Genomic DNA, 20,345 nt, shown 5'->3' with positions numbered 1-20,345 from the left:
GGGTACCCAACAAAGCTCCTCATCCACAAAGACAACCACCTTTTGGCAGCTAACACCCCAGATAGAGCACGTCAATATCTTAAAGAATGGGATCTACTCCATATACCAGGGCCCAGGGGTCATCCTTCACCTCCAAGGGAAAAGCCTCCTGCAACTCCAATGGCTGCTCCACTGAAAACTCAGTCTACACTTATCAGGCCTGCTTCTGAGTGGCAGCCTCTACCACAGAGATCACCCACCCATAAGACACCGTCTTTTGCCTCCAGTTTGCCTTCAGACACTGCTTCATCTTCTACGGCTGGTTTGCTCCGGTCGGATTCTCCTGCTCCAGATTCTGAGTGACTGATTAACCCAGGACGATAAGTATCTTAGTTTGAAAAGGGGGGACTGTATTTCATGTTACTGCTTGGATCCATGTTTTTCCTTTATGGCAGGGTGGCTCGCAATTCCATAGACTGCTTATCTTTGGACATAAAAAACCCCTCTGGTCTTATACCTTGGGAACCTGTCTAGTCTCACACCAGTCCGTGGACCCTAATGACTCCACGACACAAGGTCCACCAGGCTGTGGGGAGAAATGTGGGGAGGGAAAGATATGAGGGAAAGGAAAGTATTGATAGATGTATAAGTTTTGCAATTTGTGATGTGATGTGCCTTATATCCTAATTTAAATGCCAAGGTTTGAATTTAATGTTGACATGATCATGTATGACATCCCCAGTGAGAAGCCCCTCCCCCCCCCCTTTTTTTTTTCTTTCCTCCCCCCCATTATTGATGCTTAGACCATATGTTAATGTTCCTCCACCAGGTGCTGCACACGTAGGATACACCAATGCTCCACTGTTAAAAAAATTTCCCCATTCTAATGTGGGTGAGACCATGCAATAGTAATTAGAGCAGAGAGTGATCTGGGGAGAGTCCTCTACTCCCCCCCCCCCCTGAAATCCCCCCCTTTTTTTTTTCTCATGGGAGGGTGTTATATATTGGGTTGTAATGCATTTGCTTGTATATGTTTATGCCCTCAAGTAGGTTTTATAGCTATATGTTTCATCTGTTTATTCTATTGTACACTAACTGGTAACTGATTATCTTGGACCTATGGCCTTTAGTCCACCCGGACATATGCTACAATCAATGATACCTACTAGAAGACTCACAGGAGAGGTGTCATAGAGTATTACAACCCCAGTCATGTGATATATTTATACGTCCATTCACTTTTATCTAAATTCCTTAGCTTAGATTTTTATCTATCCTAGTAAGCCACCACATTCACCACGGCATGCCTTCCATGTTTTCTCCGCCATAACTGTGGGTCCAAGCACACTTCTTTATATTGATCCCCCCCCCTTACTCTTACTCTTACAAGCTAATCATTTTCTACCTCTTAGTAATGTTTTTTTCAGGAAGTTTTAAAATAAATATATGTTAAGTACCCCGTAGCTGCTGGCTACCACGATTATTTACTTAAAACTTAAGTAACCCAATCCAACGGGTTTCTGCCCCCCCCCCACCCAGAATTGTAGTTTACATCGTAAACACGTGAACACAGATTCTAAATTCCTACCTTGTTTCCTTCCACTATATGATAGTGCCCAGACTTGGTTTTATACTTGGTGAGTACTCCATTTGCTAGTCCCTCACTCTCTGAAGAGGTTTAGCTCCTGAATAACACATCTTCCTCTGTACTCTAGTATTTTACCTCTCTTTGCCTTTTTTCTCTTACCTCACCCCTTGCTTTTCCCCTTTACCCCCTCCTTGGGGTCTCTCCCCCCTTTTTTTTTTTTCTCTCCTCCTCTTTCTCTCCCTTCCCTGTGCTCTGCAAAATAGGAGAATGCATACTATGGCGCTAACCTTCCTCACTTTGAATGTGAAGGGTCTGAATTCCCCCAACAAGCGCAGTCTGTTAAGAAACTTTCTTAAATCACGTAATCCAGATGTAGTCTACCTGCAAGAGACTCATTGGTCGACCACACACATGCCTACACTTAAGTTCTCGGATTACTCTGAAATATTCCATTCTACTTACAAAGACAAAGCGAGAGGTGTCTCTATCCTGATTAATAAAAGGGTAGCGTTTCATTTGGATCATGCGGAAAGGGATGAGGAGGGCTGCTTCCTTATCTTGATAGGGAAACTTAATGAACAATTGTTCACTCTTCTTAATGTATACAGTCCTAACCAAAGACAGGTTTCCTTCTTAAAAAGGACTCTTCTCCTAGTCGATAGACTGAAACAGGGCACCCTGGTCTTGGGGGGCGATTTTAACCTTGTCTGGGATCCTCTCTTAGACAAGAAAATCCCTTCTAATAAACGGATAGACTCTTATACCACTTCGGTGGCCCCGAAGTTTCAACACTTGATTGCCCAACACTCTCTTTTCGACGTATGGCGGGCACATCATCCCGATGCGAAAGATTTTACATATTTCTCAGCCTCTCATAGGTCCTACTCCAGGCTTGATTATTTTTTTGTTGATTCATGGACGTTGAACTCTATCGACGGGGTGCGTATACACTATTGTACCTGGTCAGACCACAATGCCGTCGCATTCCAGGTGTATGGCCCGAGGGCGTCTATAGATAGGCCTCATTGGAGGTTTCCTCGGTTCTTGTGGAAGGATACTACCTTCCTACTGGGGCTCGAGGATGAAATCATTAAGTTCCTGCAAGACAACCGAGAGGGGCAAACGTCCCATCAGATTTGATTTGCGGCCTTGAAAGCTTATCTACGGGGTTTCTGTATTACTAAGGTGGCAGAATTACGTCGTTTGAGGGGGGCTCCCTTGGGAAAGCTCCATTGCGACCTTCGAGTGGCGGAAACTCTGAATAGACAAAACCCCACTCAGGCACTCTCCACTGAGGTACAGAGACTGAGAAGCCTGATCAAGGAGCTGGAATTACAGAGAATCCAAAATGCCCTCTCAGTTTTCAAACAACTTCTTTACCACAAAAGTAATAGGGCGGATTCGCTTCTGGCTGGTAAATTGAGAAAACGAACGGCTACAGCAAGAATACCTTATATCACACAGGACGGTAAGAGAGTTTACGCCCCAGCTGCCATTGGATCAGCCTTTGCTATGTTCTATGACAAGTTATATAACATAGCCAAAAGTGAGCATCCTCGATCCGCCTCGATCACGGAAATTGGTGATTTTCTTCGAGACCTCGGTCTCCCGGCACTTTCGGAGGAGGACGGAGAGTCTCTCCTGACACCGTTTACTGATAGAGAAATCTCACTACTTCTTAAAAATCTGAAAAATAACAAGGCCCAGGGACCTGACGGTTTCCCTGGTGCTTTCTATAAGAGATTTTCGAAGTTACTGACCCCGGTGCTAGGACAACTTTTTAACGAAATTAAATCAGATGGCCAAATATTGAGAGAGAACCTTGAGGCGTCCATCGTCGCTATTCCTAAACCGAACAAAGACGTGACGCTATGCAGTAGTTATCATCCGATTTCGTTAATCAATGTTGATACGAAACTTTACTCGAAACTCCTTGCGGACAGGCTAGTTAACCTACTACCCACCCTAATACAGTCGGACCAGGTCGGCTTTACTAAAGGCCATCAGGGGCCAGACAACATGAGATGCTTAATTAAGATATTCTCAGACGCCCGCAGGAATGGTACCCCACTGGTAGCCCTGTCCCTGGATGCTGAGAAAGCTTTCGACAGGGTACGGTGGGAATACCTATGGGAAGTTCTCAGAGTGTTCAACTTCCCCCCCCCCCCAAATTATTTTAGCCATTCAGGCCCTCTATACTTCCCCCCACGTCTGTATCAGGGGCCCAGGGTTTTGTTCGCCGGTAATAAATATTTCCAATGGCACCAGACAGTGGTGCCCCCTCTCTCCTTTAATCTTTTCCTTGGTGATGGAACCCTTTGCCCAAGCAATACGTTTGTCAGATGAAATTACTGGTGTTCCATACCCGTCACGCGAAGAAAGGATCGCCCTCTTTGCGGATGACGTGACTCTTCTATTGACTAACCCGGAGTCTTCGATTCCGAAGGTAATTGACCTAATTGAAAAATTTGGCGGGTATAGCTACTACAAGTCCAATGTAGCTAAGACTGAAGCATATGCCATGAACATTTCCGCAGAGCGATTACTTGCACTGCAGGATAAATTTGAATTTCAGTGGTCTACAGAATGCTTAACCCACCTGGGTGTAATGCTTAGTGACAATGTAGACACTATGATCAAACTTAACTTTGATAAGCTGACGGCCAAAATCAGATCCTTGACGATATCATGGGACCACCGTGAGATTTCTTGGCTAGGACGTGTCGCCACGCTTAAGATGTCGCTCCTCCCGAAGGCCTTATATCTGTTTCGATGCCTCCCCTTTAATGTGCCTCACTGGATTCTTCAACAGATCCATAGAATTTTCCTCCGATATGTGTGGGGACACAGGATCCCCCGAATAGCGTATAAAATTCTCCAGAGACCCTTCTCCAAGGGTGGTATTGCATTTCCAAACATATATCTCTATTATGAAGCAACAAGGCTCACTCATATCACTGCATGGGAAGTGGAGACAGGTAGACCAGGTTGGTACCACCTGGAACAACTTGCCGACAGATCTGGACCTCCGGGATGCTATCTGGGTACCTAAGCATGCGAACCTCTTAGCTCAAATCAATAACCCCATTGTCAGTCATTCCCTACGTATCTGGCACGAGCTTCGCCACAGACTGGGTGTTTCACCCTACCCTTCTCCTATTCAGAGCCTGAGGGGTCTACTGTGGAACTCACCAGAGATTTACTTTGATTTCTGGAAGAGTAAAAACATCATGAAGGTTTCTGATCTGTATCACTCGGGAACTCTTACAACGGCCTTACAATTAGCAGGACCCGGTGGGGAAAACCCGTTATGGTTCCGCTTTGAGAGCTTCAGAGTGCTCAGTATTGTCAAGGCAAGGGGATTCCCCATGACATCCCTCAGAGGGAAAACAGGGTGGGAATCTAGATGGTGTCTGGGGGGACTGAGATCCCGTCCCATTTCGTTCCACTATACCACGCTTCTTAATGACTGTACACCTGGTGTGCCGTGGCAGATACGAGCCTGGTGTCGGGAGCTCAACGCTTCCATTTCTGAGGGCGACCTTGCTTACGCAATTACTCTTACTAAAAAGACGCTTCATTGTGTCACAGTCTTTGAGACATATATGAAAGGTGTGTTGAAGTGGTACAGAGTCCCAACCCGACTGGCAGCGATGTTCCCATCCTCCACCAGAGAGTGCTGGAGACAGTGTAACCTTGAGGGCTCCGACCTCCATGTGTGGTGGAGCTGTCCGAAGGTTGCTCCCCTATGGAGAGAGGTTGAATTATTACTTAGTTCCATGAACCTTGATGTCCACTTGACACCTGAGATGGCTTTGCTCCACATTCTTCCGAGATCTTTCTCCCTGAGCACCAAGAAGTTCTTAATTTACGCCCTGGCAGCGACCAAACTGTGCATAGCTCGGGCATGGAAACGGACTGAGCCCCCAAATTTAAATGAGATCTGTGATGTGATAAATCACTTCGCAACCATGGAGAGATTTGTCGCCGGAGAAAACAATGCCCTGAACTCTTATTGGGAGACGTGGTCTGACTGGTTTGAGCTCCGATAAATGAGACCTACCAGCAGTGCGATCTACTCCCGAATCGTGAGGAGGGAGTCTATGCGGCCCCTTCCCTCTCTCTTTCTTTCTCTCTTTCTCCTCTTCCCCTCTTTTCTCTTTATCTCTTTCTTTACCCTCTCTATGAGGGAGATGTGTATAATATCTAATCATCAAGTTGTCTGGAAAATGAGTATGTGTGCCCTGTTGGCTCACATCCTATTTGCTCCCCTCCTAGGGCCAATTAATGCCCGGTATCTGATTTCTTCTTTATATTAGCTATTATGTGAATGTACACTACCGACACACAAGTTCTAATGTTTCTGATTATTTCAGCAAGTGAAATGTATGTTTCTGTTAACCACACCTATTGCTATAATTTTGTTCAGGATATGCTTTGCTGTAATGTTACTTCAATATTACTGTACGGTGCATTTCTATTTAATAAAGAAAAAAAAATATTTAATAAAAAAAAAAAAAATAGATTGCCCCAAGCAAAAACAGTTTGGTCATTTTGTGTAAACCTTTCAGGAAGCAAACAGTACAGCAATGTCATGGAAATTGTCATTAATTAATGGCATTGGCTTGGTGCAGTTTTAAGAAGTAGTTTTTTCTTTTGGCCTTGTATTTAGGTCATCTCAGTTTCCCATTAACTATTGTGAGCTGCTTCTTTTTTGGCTGCTTATTGCTCACATCATATGGCAGGAAAACAAAGCTTTATAAAGTATTTGCCAGCCTGTGTGCCGCTGCCCAGCAATATTTACTAGAGTTTGACTTTCAGTTAGACTGCATGAGAGGGGCTGGGGAAAAGGGACTGGGACTTTTATTATTCTGCTAGGTGATGGCCATGCTCTGCTAATCAGTCCTTAGATATTTAGGGCAGGATGATACATATTCTGTGCATGCTCTTGATGGTAAGTGTTTAACTATTAGTGCTCAATATAACTGTATATAGCTCTTGCTTCTAAAATAGACATCTTTCCCCAATTTCCAGCTTTAAATCACTCACGCATTATAATAATATGCAGAATTACAGAAAATTATTAAAGGGGCAAAGATGTGCCTTAATAACTTCTATTATGAAATGTACTTCATTCTAAGTATCCTTTGTTGAAAACATACCTAGATAGGAGCCAGCCGATGACACACATATGTCTCTTGTCATTGGCTCAGTTGTGTTCAGCTAGGTCCAAGTAGTGTATTGTTGTTCTGCAGTAGACTTAAACTATTGAAATCCTTTAAAGGAACAGTCTAGTAAAAATTAAACGTTCATGATTCAGATAGGACATGCAATTTTAAACAACTTTCCAATTTACTGTTACCTCTTTTACCTCTTATCTCAAAGCATTTTGACAGTTTTTCACAGCTAGACAGCGCTAGTGGCATGTGTGCCATATAGATACCATTGTGTTTACCCCAGTGGAATTATTTATAAGTCAGCACTGATTGGCTAAAATGCAGGTCTGTCAATAGCACTGAGATAAGGGGGCAGTCTGCAGAGGCTTAGATACAAGGTAATCACAGTGGTAAAAAGTATATAAAACAGTGTTGGTTATGCTCTAACTTTGGTTATTTTCTAACTTGTCTGTGTCCTTTTTTAAGTTATAATAAAGATGTGTGCTGTCCAACCCCTGTGCCACACTGCCTCTTTTATTTGGTACAACTTCTGTCCTTCCTATCACTGTACCTTTTTTACTGTAAAACAAATTCTTTAGAATCATGCAATGAACAAATGGAAGATCCCTCAACCTGATATCCGGTTCCTTACAGTGTGTCTAAATCTGATTGCTTCACTAGTGTGGCCCTTCTCGGCTCCATTTGGACGCTGTTGTTCCACAGTCATGTGACAGATTAAAGTTACAAGCAGTCTATGTTGTGGTCAAGCCTGGACCGAAGTCACCAGGTGCCTAGTGTTCATCCCAGGGAACTGACAGAAGACTTACCTTGTGGAATTATCTTTACATTGGTAGTCACCTGTACATAATGCAGAACTTAAATTGAGGATACTAACAGCAATATGTGAACAATTTAACCCATTAAAGCCATCTACCCTCAAATCTTAATTTACTACACTAAATATATTTTTACTAAATTCCTATAGTTTATTGCAGCTATCATAAGCTGTATTTTCTCAATGTAAAATAGATTTATTCATTTTGTATATCAAATTCATGCAAATAAGGGGTTCTTACTGTCATATACTGTTTCAGATGAGCCATTAAGTGATTTTCCTCTGCCGATTCAAATGGATCCAGCTGCTGTCAATTTGGGGGAAGATGCTGGAGTATACATGGAGTTTATGTTGAAGAGCCCCTGCTATGATGCTATTCCCACTAGCTGCAAACTTGTTGTGTTTGACACAACTCTACAGGTGAGCAGTAAAAGGTGCAAAAATCCAATTGATATGTTTTCCTATGTTTCACTAATATTACCCATCATGCTCTAAAAAAGTTTCTTAATACATTCCATATATTTGTATATTTTGTGGGTAATATCAACAGAACAAACAAAAAAGACTCGCAGAACACATCAAAAATACATTACAAAGTACAGTTACACTCATAATAACAACATTTAATAAAAATGATTACAAAAAAATATTGCCTACAAACATTATAAGGGCTCAAAAAAAAAAAAAATGCAGGCAAAGGGCTTTAAGATTGAGATACATACATATACATACCTACATATACATGTCTATACCCATTTGATCCCTATAAATGTTATCCTGTATACCAACTATGTTTATAGCGCTGCGGAATCTGATGGCGCTCTACAAAAACCTGTTAATAAATAATAAAAAATAAAGATGTATATGTATGTATATATAAATGTCTATATATTAGATATGTGCAGCTTCGAAAAATTCGGATTGGTTCGGACCGATTCGAAGTTCTGATCGATTCGAATTCGGAAGAAACCGAATGAATTTGTTTCGGATTCTTTCGGATTCATGGGAAATTCGATTTGGTTCGAATCGATTCGGAATTTCAGTCAGTGTGGGATGTGGGATGTGCTGTGTATTACACTAGTATACTGTACAATACGAGTGTAATACACGGCCATCCGAATCTACTGAATAAATTCGAATCGATTCGGATTTATTCGGTAGATTCGGCACTACTGCAATTTGGAAATTCGAATCGATCCGAATCTCTAAATTCGACAAATTCGTCCGAATTTCGATTTGGACCGAATCGAATCGCACATGTCTACTATATATGTGTACAGATGAATTTATGTGTTTATATACTGTATGTATTTACAGACATATATACACATATAAACAAATAAATACATACAGTATCTCACAAAAGTGAGTACACCCCTCACAGTTTTGTAAATATTTTATTATATCTTTTCATGTGACAACACTGAAGAAATGACACTTTGCTACAATGTAATGTAGTGAGTGTACAGCCTGTATAACAGTGTAAATTTGAGGTCCCCTCAAAATAACTCAACACACAGTCACTAATGTCTGTTGGCAACAAAAGTGAGTACACCCCTAAGTGAAAATATCCAAATTGGGCCCAATTAGCCATTTTCCCTCCCCGGTGTCATGTGACTCGTTAGTGTTACAAGGTCTCGGGTGTGAATGGGGAGCAGGTATGTTAGCTTTGGTGTTATCGCTTTCACACTCTCTCATACTGGTCACTGGAAGTTCAACATGACACCTCATGGCAAATAATTCTCTGAGGATCTGAAAAAAAGAATCGTTGCTCTACGTAAAGATGGCCTAGGCTATAAGAAGGTTGCCATGACCATGAAACTGAGCTGTAGCACGGTGGGCAAGACCATACAGTGGTTTCACAGGACAGGTTCCACTCAGAACAGGCCTCGCCATGGTCGACCAAAGAAGTTGAGTGCACATGCTCAGCGTCATATCCAAAAGTTGTCTTTGGGAAATAGATGTATGAGTGCTGCCAGCATTGCTGCAGAGGTTGAAGGGGTGGGGGTCAGCCTGTCAGTGCTCAGACCATACTCTGCACACTGCATCAAATTGGTCTGCATGGCTGTCGTCCCACAAGGAAGCCTCTTCTAAAGATGATGCACAAGAAAGCCCACTAACAGTTTGCTGAAGACAAGCAGAATAAGGACATGGATTACTGGAACCATGTCCTGTGGTCCGATGAGACCAAGATAAACTCATTTGGTTTAGATGATGTCAAGCGTGTGTGGCGGCAACCAGGTGAGGAGTGTGTCTTGCCTACAGTCAAGCATGGTGGTGGGAGTGTCATGGTCTGGGCCTGCATGAGTGCTGCTGGCACTGGGGAGCTACAGTTCATTGAGGGAACCATGAATGCTAACATGTACTGTGACATACTGAAGCAGGGCATGATTCTCTCCCTTTGGAGACTGGGCCGCAGGGCAGTATTACAACATGATAACGACCCCAAACATACCTCCAAGATGACCACTGCCTTGCTAAAGAAGCTGAGAGTAAAGGTGATGGACTGGCCAAGCATGTCTCCAGACCTAAACCCTATTGAGCATCTGCACAGCATCCTGAAACAGAAGGTGGGGGAGCGCAAGATCTCTAACATTCACCAGCTCCGTGATGTCATCATGGAGGAGTAGAAGAGGACTCCAGTGGCAACCTGTGAAGCTCTGGTGAACTCCATGCCCAAGAGGGTTAAGGCAGTGCTGGAAAATAATGGTGGCCACACAAAATTTGGCACTTTGGGTCCAATTTGGACATTTCCACTTAGGGGTGTACTCACTTTTGTTGCCAACGGTTAAAACATTAATGGCTGTGTGTTGAGTTATTTTCAGGGGATAGCAAATTTACACTGTTATACAGGATGTACACTCACTACTTTACATTGTAGAAAAGTGTAATTTCTTCAGTGTTGTCACAGGAAAAGATATAATAAAATATTTACAAAAATGTGAGGCGTGTACTCACTTTTGTGAGATACTGTATGTATACGTACATAGGCATATATATAAGTGCTAAAGCGCTACATAGCACTCCCCTAGTAATCTGACCCAATGTACTCCCCCGTAGAAGTCAATGGAGCAAAAAATTTGGAAAAAAACTAACAACCTACTCGCGCACAAATCCGATCGCATATTCTTAAGTGGGCTTACTCAACATGAAAATATAAATATTTCACATTCCAAATTTCTTCACTTAGAATAATAATATGTTCTATTAATTCATAAATACATATTTATATATATATATATATATATATATATATATATATATATATATATATGATAGTATTTTGGTGCAATATATATCTAATGCAGAACATTGGAATGTGAAATATTTACAGTAAATAGTATGTACAGTATAAAACTATTTAAATATTTACAGTAAATAGTGTATACAATATAAAACTTTATTAAATATGAATATTGCATAAATATGCCTTTTTTCATGTTTTCATCTATTTAACTGCAAAGGGATCCAATGTACATATATATTTATGTGTTGATTTGTGTATATATGCCTGTAAATAATCAATTACATATGCACACAAAATACACACACACACACACATATACAGTATATATATATATATATATATATATATATATATATATATATATATATATACCCATATTTAGACATATGTATGTATCTCTATGTTAAAGCCCTTTGTCCTCTTTTCTTTCTAACACCTCATAGCTTTTAACCCTTTTAACCCTTATATTTTTACTAGATAGTGTTATTATGAGTGTAAGTGTACTTTGTAATGTATTTTTGATGTGTTTTGTGACACTTTTTTGTTTAGCAAAACAGTAACCAGAACTCTGAGGATGCAATATCCCAATGAGAGTAAACATCAATTGCGTTCAAGCGATCGTGTTTACTTTCAACTTGTAATATGAGTGATAAACCCGACACAAGCTAACACTCGCGATAAACCCCTCTTTTGGTTGCATGTAACTGTTAGCGTTCTACTCATAATCTAGCCCTTATTTTGCTGTGGGAGTTATAATCTATACTACTGGTGATGTCACTGGACACAAATTAGGCAATTCTGGATAGTAAGCTAAATTGCCTTTTGGAACTGACAATGTAATCTGAGCCTGCTTAATGTTAATATGATACCGACACATAGTGACCTCATTGCATAACCCCTGTGTTAATTTATGCCATATTAACTTTCATCCCTCTAGGAGATTCAGTTTCTGAACAAACTTTGTGCATCCAACTCCCAGTAGATTTTTTTTTTTTACCTCAGCACTGATTTACTCCCGGCAGTTATTCCGGAGCTGCATTGGTTACATGACTGCTTTCCACAAACTTTACCTAAAGGCGTATAAATCTGTGATGGAAATGTATACATCACACATCAATATTTTAAATAAGCAGTAAATACAGTAGATTTGCATAATAAACAAATGCATGGTAAAAAGACAATGCAATAGCACTTAGTCTGAACTTAAAATAAGCAGTATATTATTTTCTGACAAATTTCAGTTATGTCTATTTCCACTCCTCTTGTATCATGTGACAGCCATTATCCAATCACAAATGCATATATGTATAGTTTGTGAATTCTTGCACATGCTCAGTAGTAGCTGGTGACTCAAAAAGTGTAAATATAAAAAGACTGTGTTCATTTTGTTAATGGAAGTAAATTGGAAAGTTTTTTTTTAAATTGCATGCTTTATCTGAATCATGAAAGTTTAATTTTGACATGAGTCTCCATTTAATGCTATTAGTAAGTTTTAGAAACATAATATGGATCTAGGCCAAAGGAAAATGGCATAAACAACAAGCTAATAGCTATATGCAGAGAGGGATCTAAAATATAGTGTTTTCTTTAGAATTGTACATTATAATACGTATTAATCCATTAATATGTGTCCTTTTTGCTGTAAGAGAGGGCTGCAGTGCTTACATTGTTTTATATTATAAACTGTGTCAATTGTCCTTCTCAAGATAAGATCACCCTATGCAGTTCTTTGCATCTATTTATTTGCCTGAAACTTTTTTTCTCACTGTTACTGTCCCTGTGAAGATAAAGAAAGCATTCTTGGCTCTGGTGGCTAATGGGGTACGAGCAGCTGCTCTCTGGGACAGTAAATTGCACTCCTTTGTGGGTAAGTGACTTCATTGTTACTTGGGGAGTTTGTTCAGAGACTTGCCAAAGAAATCTTCTCATAGTGCTCTTTAACTTATGTTCACCTTTAGTTTCATATTCATGTATTTTTTAGGTATGGGCAAATTTATTATTCCAATACATTTGTATTTGCCTTGGTTTGGCGCCGGAAATATGTGTTATATTGTGACACACAAAGATCTTGAATTGCCCTAATATATCCGGCTCCAAAAATAACTGAACATGCACATACCTAGTATTTTTCCATCAGTGTAATTAATAAGTGCATTGTATTTTGAGGCAAAGTTACCTGCATTAGTCAGTGTAATAAAAATGTTTTACTTGCAAGAACAAACTTACCAGAATTTTAAATCTTTCACGGATTTCTCTGCATTCTCCTCCACTTTGCCTTAAAGGGCCATGATACCCAAATGTTGAAACACTTAAAAGTGATGCAGCATAGCTGTAAAAAGCTGACTAGAAAATATCATCTGAACATATCTATGTGAAAAAGAAAGATATTTTACCTCAAAATGTCCTAAGTATTCACACCCCATTGTAAAGGACTTTAAGCAGCAAATCATTATGCCTGTCCCGGGACCTGCAAGGGAGCATGCCTCATGCACACTCATGCAGGCCCATTTATCAAGCTCCGTATGGAGCTTGAAGGGCCGTGTTTCTGGCGAGTCTTCAGACTCGCCAGAAACACAACTTATGAAGCAGCGGTCTAAAGACCGCTGCTCCATAACCCTGTCCGCCTGCTCTGAACAGGCGGACAGGAATCGCCGGACATCAACCCGATCGAATACGATCGGGTTGATTGACAGCTCCCTGCTGGCGGCCGATTGGCCGCGAGTCAGCAGGGGGCGGCGTTGCACCAGCAGCTCTTGTGAGCTGCTGGTGCAATGTTAAATGCGGAGAGCGTATTGCTCTCCGCATTTAGCGAGGTCTTGCGGACCTGATCCGCAGTGTCGGATCAGGTCCGCAAGCCCTTTGATAAATGGGCCTGATGGTATTTCCCTATTCAGTTTAAGAAAGTTTACTATGAAATCTCATGAGAGTTAAGTGAAATCTCATGAGATCACAGTAAAAGAGAACATGACCTCAACACTGCTGATGCTGATTGGCTGCTGTTCATTTCTTCCTTTTTTTTACCTGCAGCTGGGCAAATAACTAAATAATAAAATAACTTTTTAGAGAACACTTACTCTGGTGAGCTGAGGAAATTGTGAGGTAAATTTTTTTTTACATAGAGATGTTCAGGTGATACTGTCCTGTCAGCTTTTTACAGTTATGCTGCATCACTTTCAAGTGATTTAGTATATGAGTATTATGTCCCTTTAAGTAACTGCTTCTTGTGTAACAGCATTCTAGTTGCAGCCCTGTTATGCTAGCTATGTTCTCTGGTGTACAGCCTCTATTACTCTAGCTAAATGTCCCACTGAAGCCTCACAGCAGGTGCATAGCCCATGCAGTCAGGAAGACCCCTGTATATGAGCTATAGCACAAACTGAGAGAATAAATCAGATTCATGGTCCTGCTACCTCCGGCAGCATGCCCAAAACGAGACCCCAGAACATATTATGTGGCTACTACATACTATAAACTTGCACAGCCATAAACACAGAGATGTACAGTATATTTTGATGGCATAGACAAAAAAATATGCTCATCTTTTCCTGTCTAAATTGTAGGCTTTATTAATCATCAGGAACACATTTTACATTCTAGTGTTTGTCCTATTATTAGTCAGCTCATTAAAGGGACATGAAACCAACATTTTTTCTTTCATGATTTTGAAAGAGTATGCAATTTTAAACAACTTTCTAATTTACTTCTATTTTATAATTTGCTTCATTCTCTTGATAATTTTGCTGAAAAGTAGTAGCTGTTGAATGGTGGCTACACATAGATGCCTCATGTGATTGGCTCACCCATGTGCATTGCTATTTCTTTAACAAAGGATATCTGAAAAATGAAGCAAATTATTTAATATAAGTAAATTGCAATTTTGTTTAAAATTGTATAATCTTTCTGAATCATGAAAAAAAAATGGGTTTAGTGTCCCTTTAAAGGACCAGTCAACACAGTAGATTTGCATAATCAACAAATGCAAGATAACAAGATAATGCAATAGCACTTAGTCTGAACTTCAAATGAGTAGTAGATTTTTTTTCTGACAATTTTATATATTTATATATATTTTATATACACTCATACACACATTCACTTATACATACAAATAAATGCTCACTCATTCATATACACACACACACAAACCCACTCATTTATACATACACTCACACACACACGCTCACTCACTCATACATACACACACACGCTCACTCACTCATACACACATTCACTTATACATACAAATAAATACTCACTCATTCATACACACACACACAAACCCACTCATTTATACATAAACATACATACATACTCACTCACACACACACTCACTTATACATTCACTCACTCATTAATACATACACTCATACTCACATACATATACAAACACACATGCATACTCATATACACACACACTCACTTATACATTAACTCATTAATACATACAGTGATAGTCACATATATATATATACAAAAACACTTGCAGCACAAACTCACATACATATACACACACACAACCAGGATGCCCCATGACATTAATACATAGTAGCTACACTAATTTCCCTTTATGAACAAGGTTCTGTGAAGAGCTGAAGACTTTTAGCCAAACAAAACATACATTTGAAGAACAACCGGAGGTCAACAGCAATATTCCTTTCTGCCTAATTGTTTCACTGCTGTTGTTTGGTTAGTAATTGCATCTCAGCCTACTGTCATACTGGGGACACCCTGCTCTTGTGTTTCCCTGTGCACAGTGCATTATTAAATCATGTTGGGACCCTAAACATTTTTAAGGGACCCCCAGTTTAAAAGCATGGTACTAGATTACTTGCATACACAAATCAGAATACAACTGGGTAGAATGCTATGTGGGCATATTAGGCAGTAATTAGTTCACATAATAAAGCAGTAATTAGTTCACATAATAAAGCAGTAATTAGTTCACATAATAAAGCAGTAACAATGGGCCTCTCTGGGTTCTGCATGTAGATATTGCTATGTGATTACATGATTGACATTGTTACACTGTGTTTCTGTGTCCGCAGGCATGCTGACTATTACAGACTTCATAAATATCCTTCACAGATATTACAAGGCACCATTGGTAAGAAAGCTGTTTTACACATCTCCTTTTCCAAGAACCTACTTATCAATGCTATTTATATAATTGTGCTTCTTTCTCTGGTGCATAGGTTCAAATATATGAACTGGAGGAACATAAGATTGAAACATGGAGAGGTAGGATGGATCTCTAATCCACTGGGCTGCAATGCATTAGGTTCCATTTTGCTGGTATCCTGCTTAAAATATTGGTGTGAAAGCAAAGCAGTGGCATTCAGAATGTCACAACTGAAATGTTGAAAGAAATAATCTGTATTAATAGCTACCAAACATACATACACACCTACAAATCCACACACATACATACACACCTACAAATCCACACACATACATACACACCTACAAATCCACACACATACATACACACCTACAAATCCACACACATACATACACACCTACAAATCCACACACATGCATACACACCTACAAATCCACACACATACATACACACCTACAAATCCACACACATACATACACACCTACAAATCCACACACATACATATACACCTACAAATCCACACACATACATATACACCTACAAATCTACACACATACATACATACCTACAAATCCACACACATATATATACACCTACAAATCTACACACATACATACACACCTACAAATCCACACACATACATACATACACACCTACAAATCCACACACATATACAGTATATATATATATATATATATATATATATACACACACACACATACATATACACCTACAAATCCACACACATACATACATACCTACAAATCCACACACATATATATACACCTACAAATCTACACACATACATATAAACCTACAAATCCACACACATACATATCTACAAATCCACATACACACCTACAAATCCACACACACATTTATATATACATCTACAAATCCACACACACACACACACACATATATATATATATATATATATATATATATATATATATCTACAAATCCACACACATACATATACACCTGCAGATCCATACACTCCTACAAATCCACACACATACATATAAATCTACAAATCCACAAACAAACATATACACCTGCAGATCCATACACGCCTACAAATCCACACACATACATATACATCTACAAATCCACATAAAAACATATTCACCTACAAATTCACACACATGCATACACACCTACAAATCCACACGCATACACACCTAGAAATCTACACACATACATACACACCTACAAATCCACACACATACATACACACCTACAAATCTACACACACACATATATATATATATATATATATATATATATATATATATATATATACACCTACAAAACCACATATACACCTTTGAGATACAACAAATAAGATAACATCAAATATACAAGAAAAAACTATAAACAAGCTACAAAAATGTGTATATTAAGTGCACTAAAGGATATAGTCAAAATGATTGTGATTCTACCTTCTAGTAATCTCCTATTTGGAGTGGACCTCCAAAAAGAGAAGAAAACTGCCAATGGTTTAGTATGCATTAATACAGCTGGTAAAACAAGTATTCGTTCTCACATTCTTCTGAGCTTATTACTTAGCTCTCAAGCATATAGACATAGAGGCCTACTTATCAAGCCGTCAACTGTGCTGCATTCGATGGCACCAATACGCTCGCCTTACATCGCGGCCGCGGACCTCTCCATATTTATAAAAAAAAACTGTCAAAAAGCTGCGCACCAAGTATGGGGCGATGAGCAGCGGACTGTTGCTAACTAACGCTGCTATTCAGCTTTTTCCCAGCTTTATTTATACCTTGTCACTAAACACCGCCACTATACTAAAATGTTTATCCCCTATCCCGCTGCTCCTGGACCCCGCCGCCACCTAAATAAAGTTATTAACCCTTATCCCGCCGCTCCCGGACATCACTGAGACTAAAAAAATATATTAACCCCTTTCCCACTGCTCCCAGACATCGCCGCCACTAAATAAATGTATTAACCCCTATGCCGCCGCTCCCGAAGCCCACCGCAACTAAATAAAGTTATTAACCCCTATCCCACCGCTCCCGGAGCCCTCCGCAACTAAATAATAAATGTATTGACCCCTAAACCTCTGGCCTCCCACATCACTACCACTTACTAAACTTATTAACCCCTAAACCGCCAGCCCCCACATCGCCATAAACTAAATTAACCTATTAAGCCCTAAACCTAACAACCCGCTAACTTTATATTAAATATTAACTCATCCCTATCTTATAATAAATTTAAACTTTAGAATTAAAATAAACTATTTTAAACTAATAATTAATCTACCCTAACTATTATACTAAAATTACATTAAACTATATTAAACTAATAATTAATCTACCCTAACTATTATACTAAAATTACATTAAACTATATTAAACTAATAATTAATCTACCCTAACTATTATACTAAAATTACATTAAACTATATTAAACTAATAATTAATCAACCCTATTATACTAAAGTTACATTAAACTAACAATTACCTAACTATATTACATATTTAAACACCTAACCCTACTCAAGTTATTTAAAGCTACTATTAAATATTACTAAGTTACATAAAACTAACAACTAAGTTACAAAAAATAAAAAATAAACTATCAAATATTTAAACTAATTACACCTAATGTAAGAGCACTATGAAAATAAAAAAGCCCCCCCCCCCCAAAATAAAAAAAAATCCTAGCCTACAATAAACTACCAATGGCCTTTAAAAGGGCCTTTTGCTCTTTTTCAGCCCAAACCCCTAATCTAAAATTAAAATCCACCCAATAAACCATTAAAAACACCTAACACTAACCCCCGAAGATCCACTTACAGTTTTTGAAGACCCGACATCCATCCTCAACGAAGCGGCAGAAGTCCTCAGCGAAGCCGGCAGAAGTCTTCATCCAAGCGGGCAGAAGTCTTCATCCAGACGGCATCTTCTATCTTCATCCATTCGGCGGGGAGCGGGTCCATCTTCAAGACATCCGGCGCGGAGCATCCTATTCTTACGACGTCTTCTGGAACAATGAAGTTTCCCTTTAATGAAGTTTCCCTTTAAATTCTATCAGCCAAATGGAATTAATGTTTAAAAAATCCTATTGGCTGTTGCAATCGCAATTAGCCAATAGGATTGAACTTTCATCCTATTGGCTGATCCAATCAGCCAATAGGATTGAGCTTGCATTCTATTGGCTGATTGGATCAGCCAATAGGATGAAAGCTCAAACCTATTGGCTGATTGCAACAGCCAATAGGATTTTTTCAACATAAATTTTGATTGGCTGATAGAATTCTATCAGCCATTCGGAATCTAAGGAATGCCATCTTGGATGACATCATTTAAAGGGAAACGTAATTGTTCCAGAAGACGTCGTAAGAAGAGGATGCTCCGCGTCGGATGTCTTGAAGATGGAGCCGCTCCGCGCCGGATGGATGAAGATAGAAGATGCCGTCTGGATGAAGACTTCTGCCCGCTTGGATGAAGACTTCGGCCCGCTTGGATGAAGACTTCTGCAGGCTTCGCTGAGGACTTCTGCCGCTTCGTTGAGGATAGATATCGGGTCTTCAAAAACTGTAAGTGGATCTTTGGGGGTTAGTGTTAGGTTTTTTTAAGGATTTATTGGGTGGGTTTTAATTTTAGATTAGGGGTTTCGGCTGAAAAAGAGCTAAATGCCCTTTTAAGGGCAATACCCTTCAAAATGCCCTTTTCAGGGCAATGGGGAGCTTAGATTTTTTAGATTAGGTTTTTATTTGGGGGGTTGGTTGTGTGGGTGGTGGGTTTTACTGTTGGGGGGTATTTGTATTTTTATTTGCAGGAAAAAGGGCTGATTTCTTTGGGGCAATGCCCCGCAAAAGGCCCTTTTAAGGGCCATTGGTAGTTTATTGTAGGCTAGGGGTTTTTTTTATTTTGGGGGAGCTTTTTTATTTTCATAGGGCTCTTAGATTAGGTGTAATTAGCTTAAATATTTAATTGTTTATTTTTTATTTTGTGTAACTTAGTGTTTTTTATTTTGTGTAACTTAGTTTTTTGTAACTTAGTAATATTTAATAGTAGATTTAAATAACTTGAGTAGGGTAGGTGTTTAAATATGTAATATAGTTTAATGTAATTTTAGTATAATAGAGTAGATTAATTATTAGTTTAATATAGTTTAATGTAATTTTAGTATAATAGGGTAGATAAATTATTAGTTTAATATAGTTTAATGTAATTTTAGTATAATAGTTAGGGTAGATTTATTATTAGTTTAATATAGTTTATTTTAATTCTAAAGGTAAGTTTATATTTATTATAAGATAGGGATGAGTTAATATTTAATATAAAGTTAGCGGGTTGTTAGGTTCAGGGGTTAATAGGTTAATTTAGTTTATGGCGATGTGGGGGGCTGGCGGTTTAGGGGTTAATAGGTTTAGTAAGTGGTAG

At 39.2% G+C, this 20,345-nt stretch overlaps 1 protein-coding gene across 3 annotated transcripts in view; it reads left to right on the top strand.

The window, feature by feature from the left end:
• PRKAG3 (protein kinase AMP-activated non-catalytic subunit gamma 3) overlaps positions 1–20,345 on the top strand; it is a 103,899-nt gene that overhangs the window by 34,805 nt on the left and 48,749 nt on the right. For all 3 annotated transcript variants that reach the window (XR_008400103.1, XM_053698157.1, XM_053698156.1), the window contains exons 3-6: positions 7,818–7,978; positions 12,591–12,672; positions 15,851–15,909; positions 15,998–16,043. Coding sequence is in view for 2 of the 3 variants with exons in the window: in XM_053698157.1 (XP_053554132.1) it covers positions 7,818–7,978; positions 12,591–12,672; positions 15,851–15,909; positions 15,998–16,043 (348 nt within the window). In the remaining variant the exon portion in view is untranslated. The remainder of the gene's footprint in view (positions 1–7,817; positions 7,979–12,590; positions 12,673–15,850; positions 15,910–15,997; positions 16,044–20,345) is intronic.

The sequence above is a fragment of the Bombina bombina genome, chromosome 1 (assembly GCF_027579735.1).
Source record: "Bombina bombina isolate aBomBom1 chromosome 1, aBomBom1.pri, whole genome shotgun sequence".
Classification (NCBI taxonomy): Eukaryota; Metazoa; Chordata; class Amphibia; order Anura; family Bombinatoridae; genus Bombina; species Bombina bombina.
The sequence above is the reverse complement of the archived record's forward strand: the minus strand, read 5'-3'. Positions and strand labels throughout refer to the sequence as shown.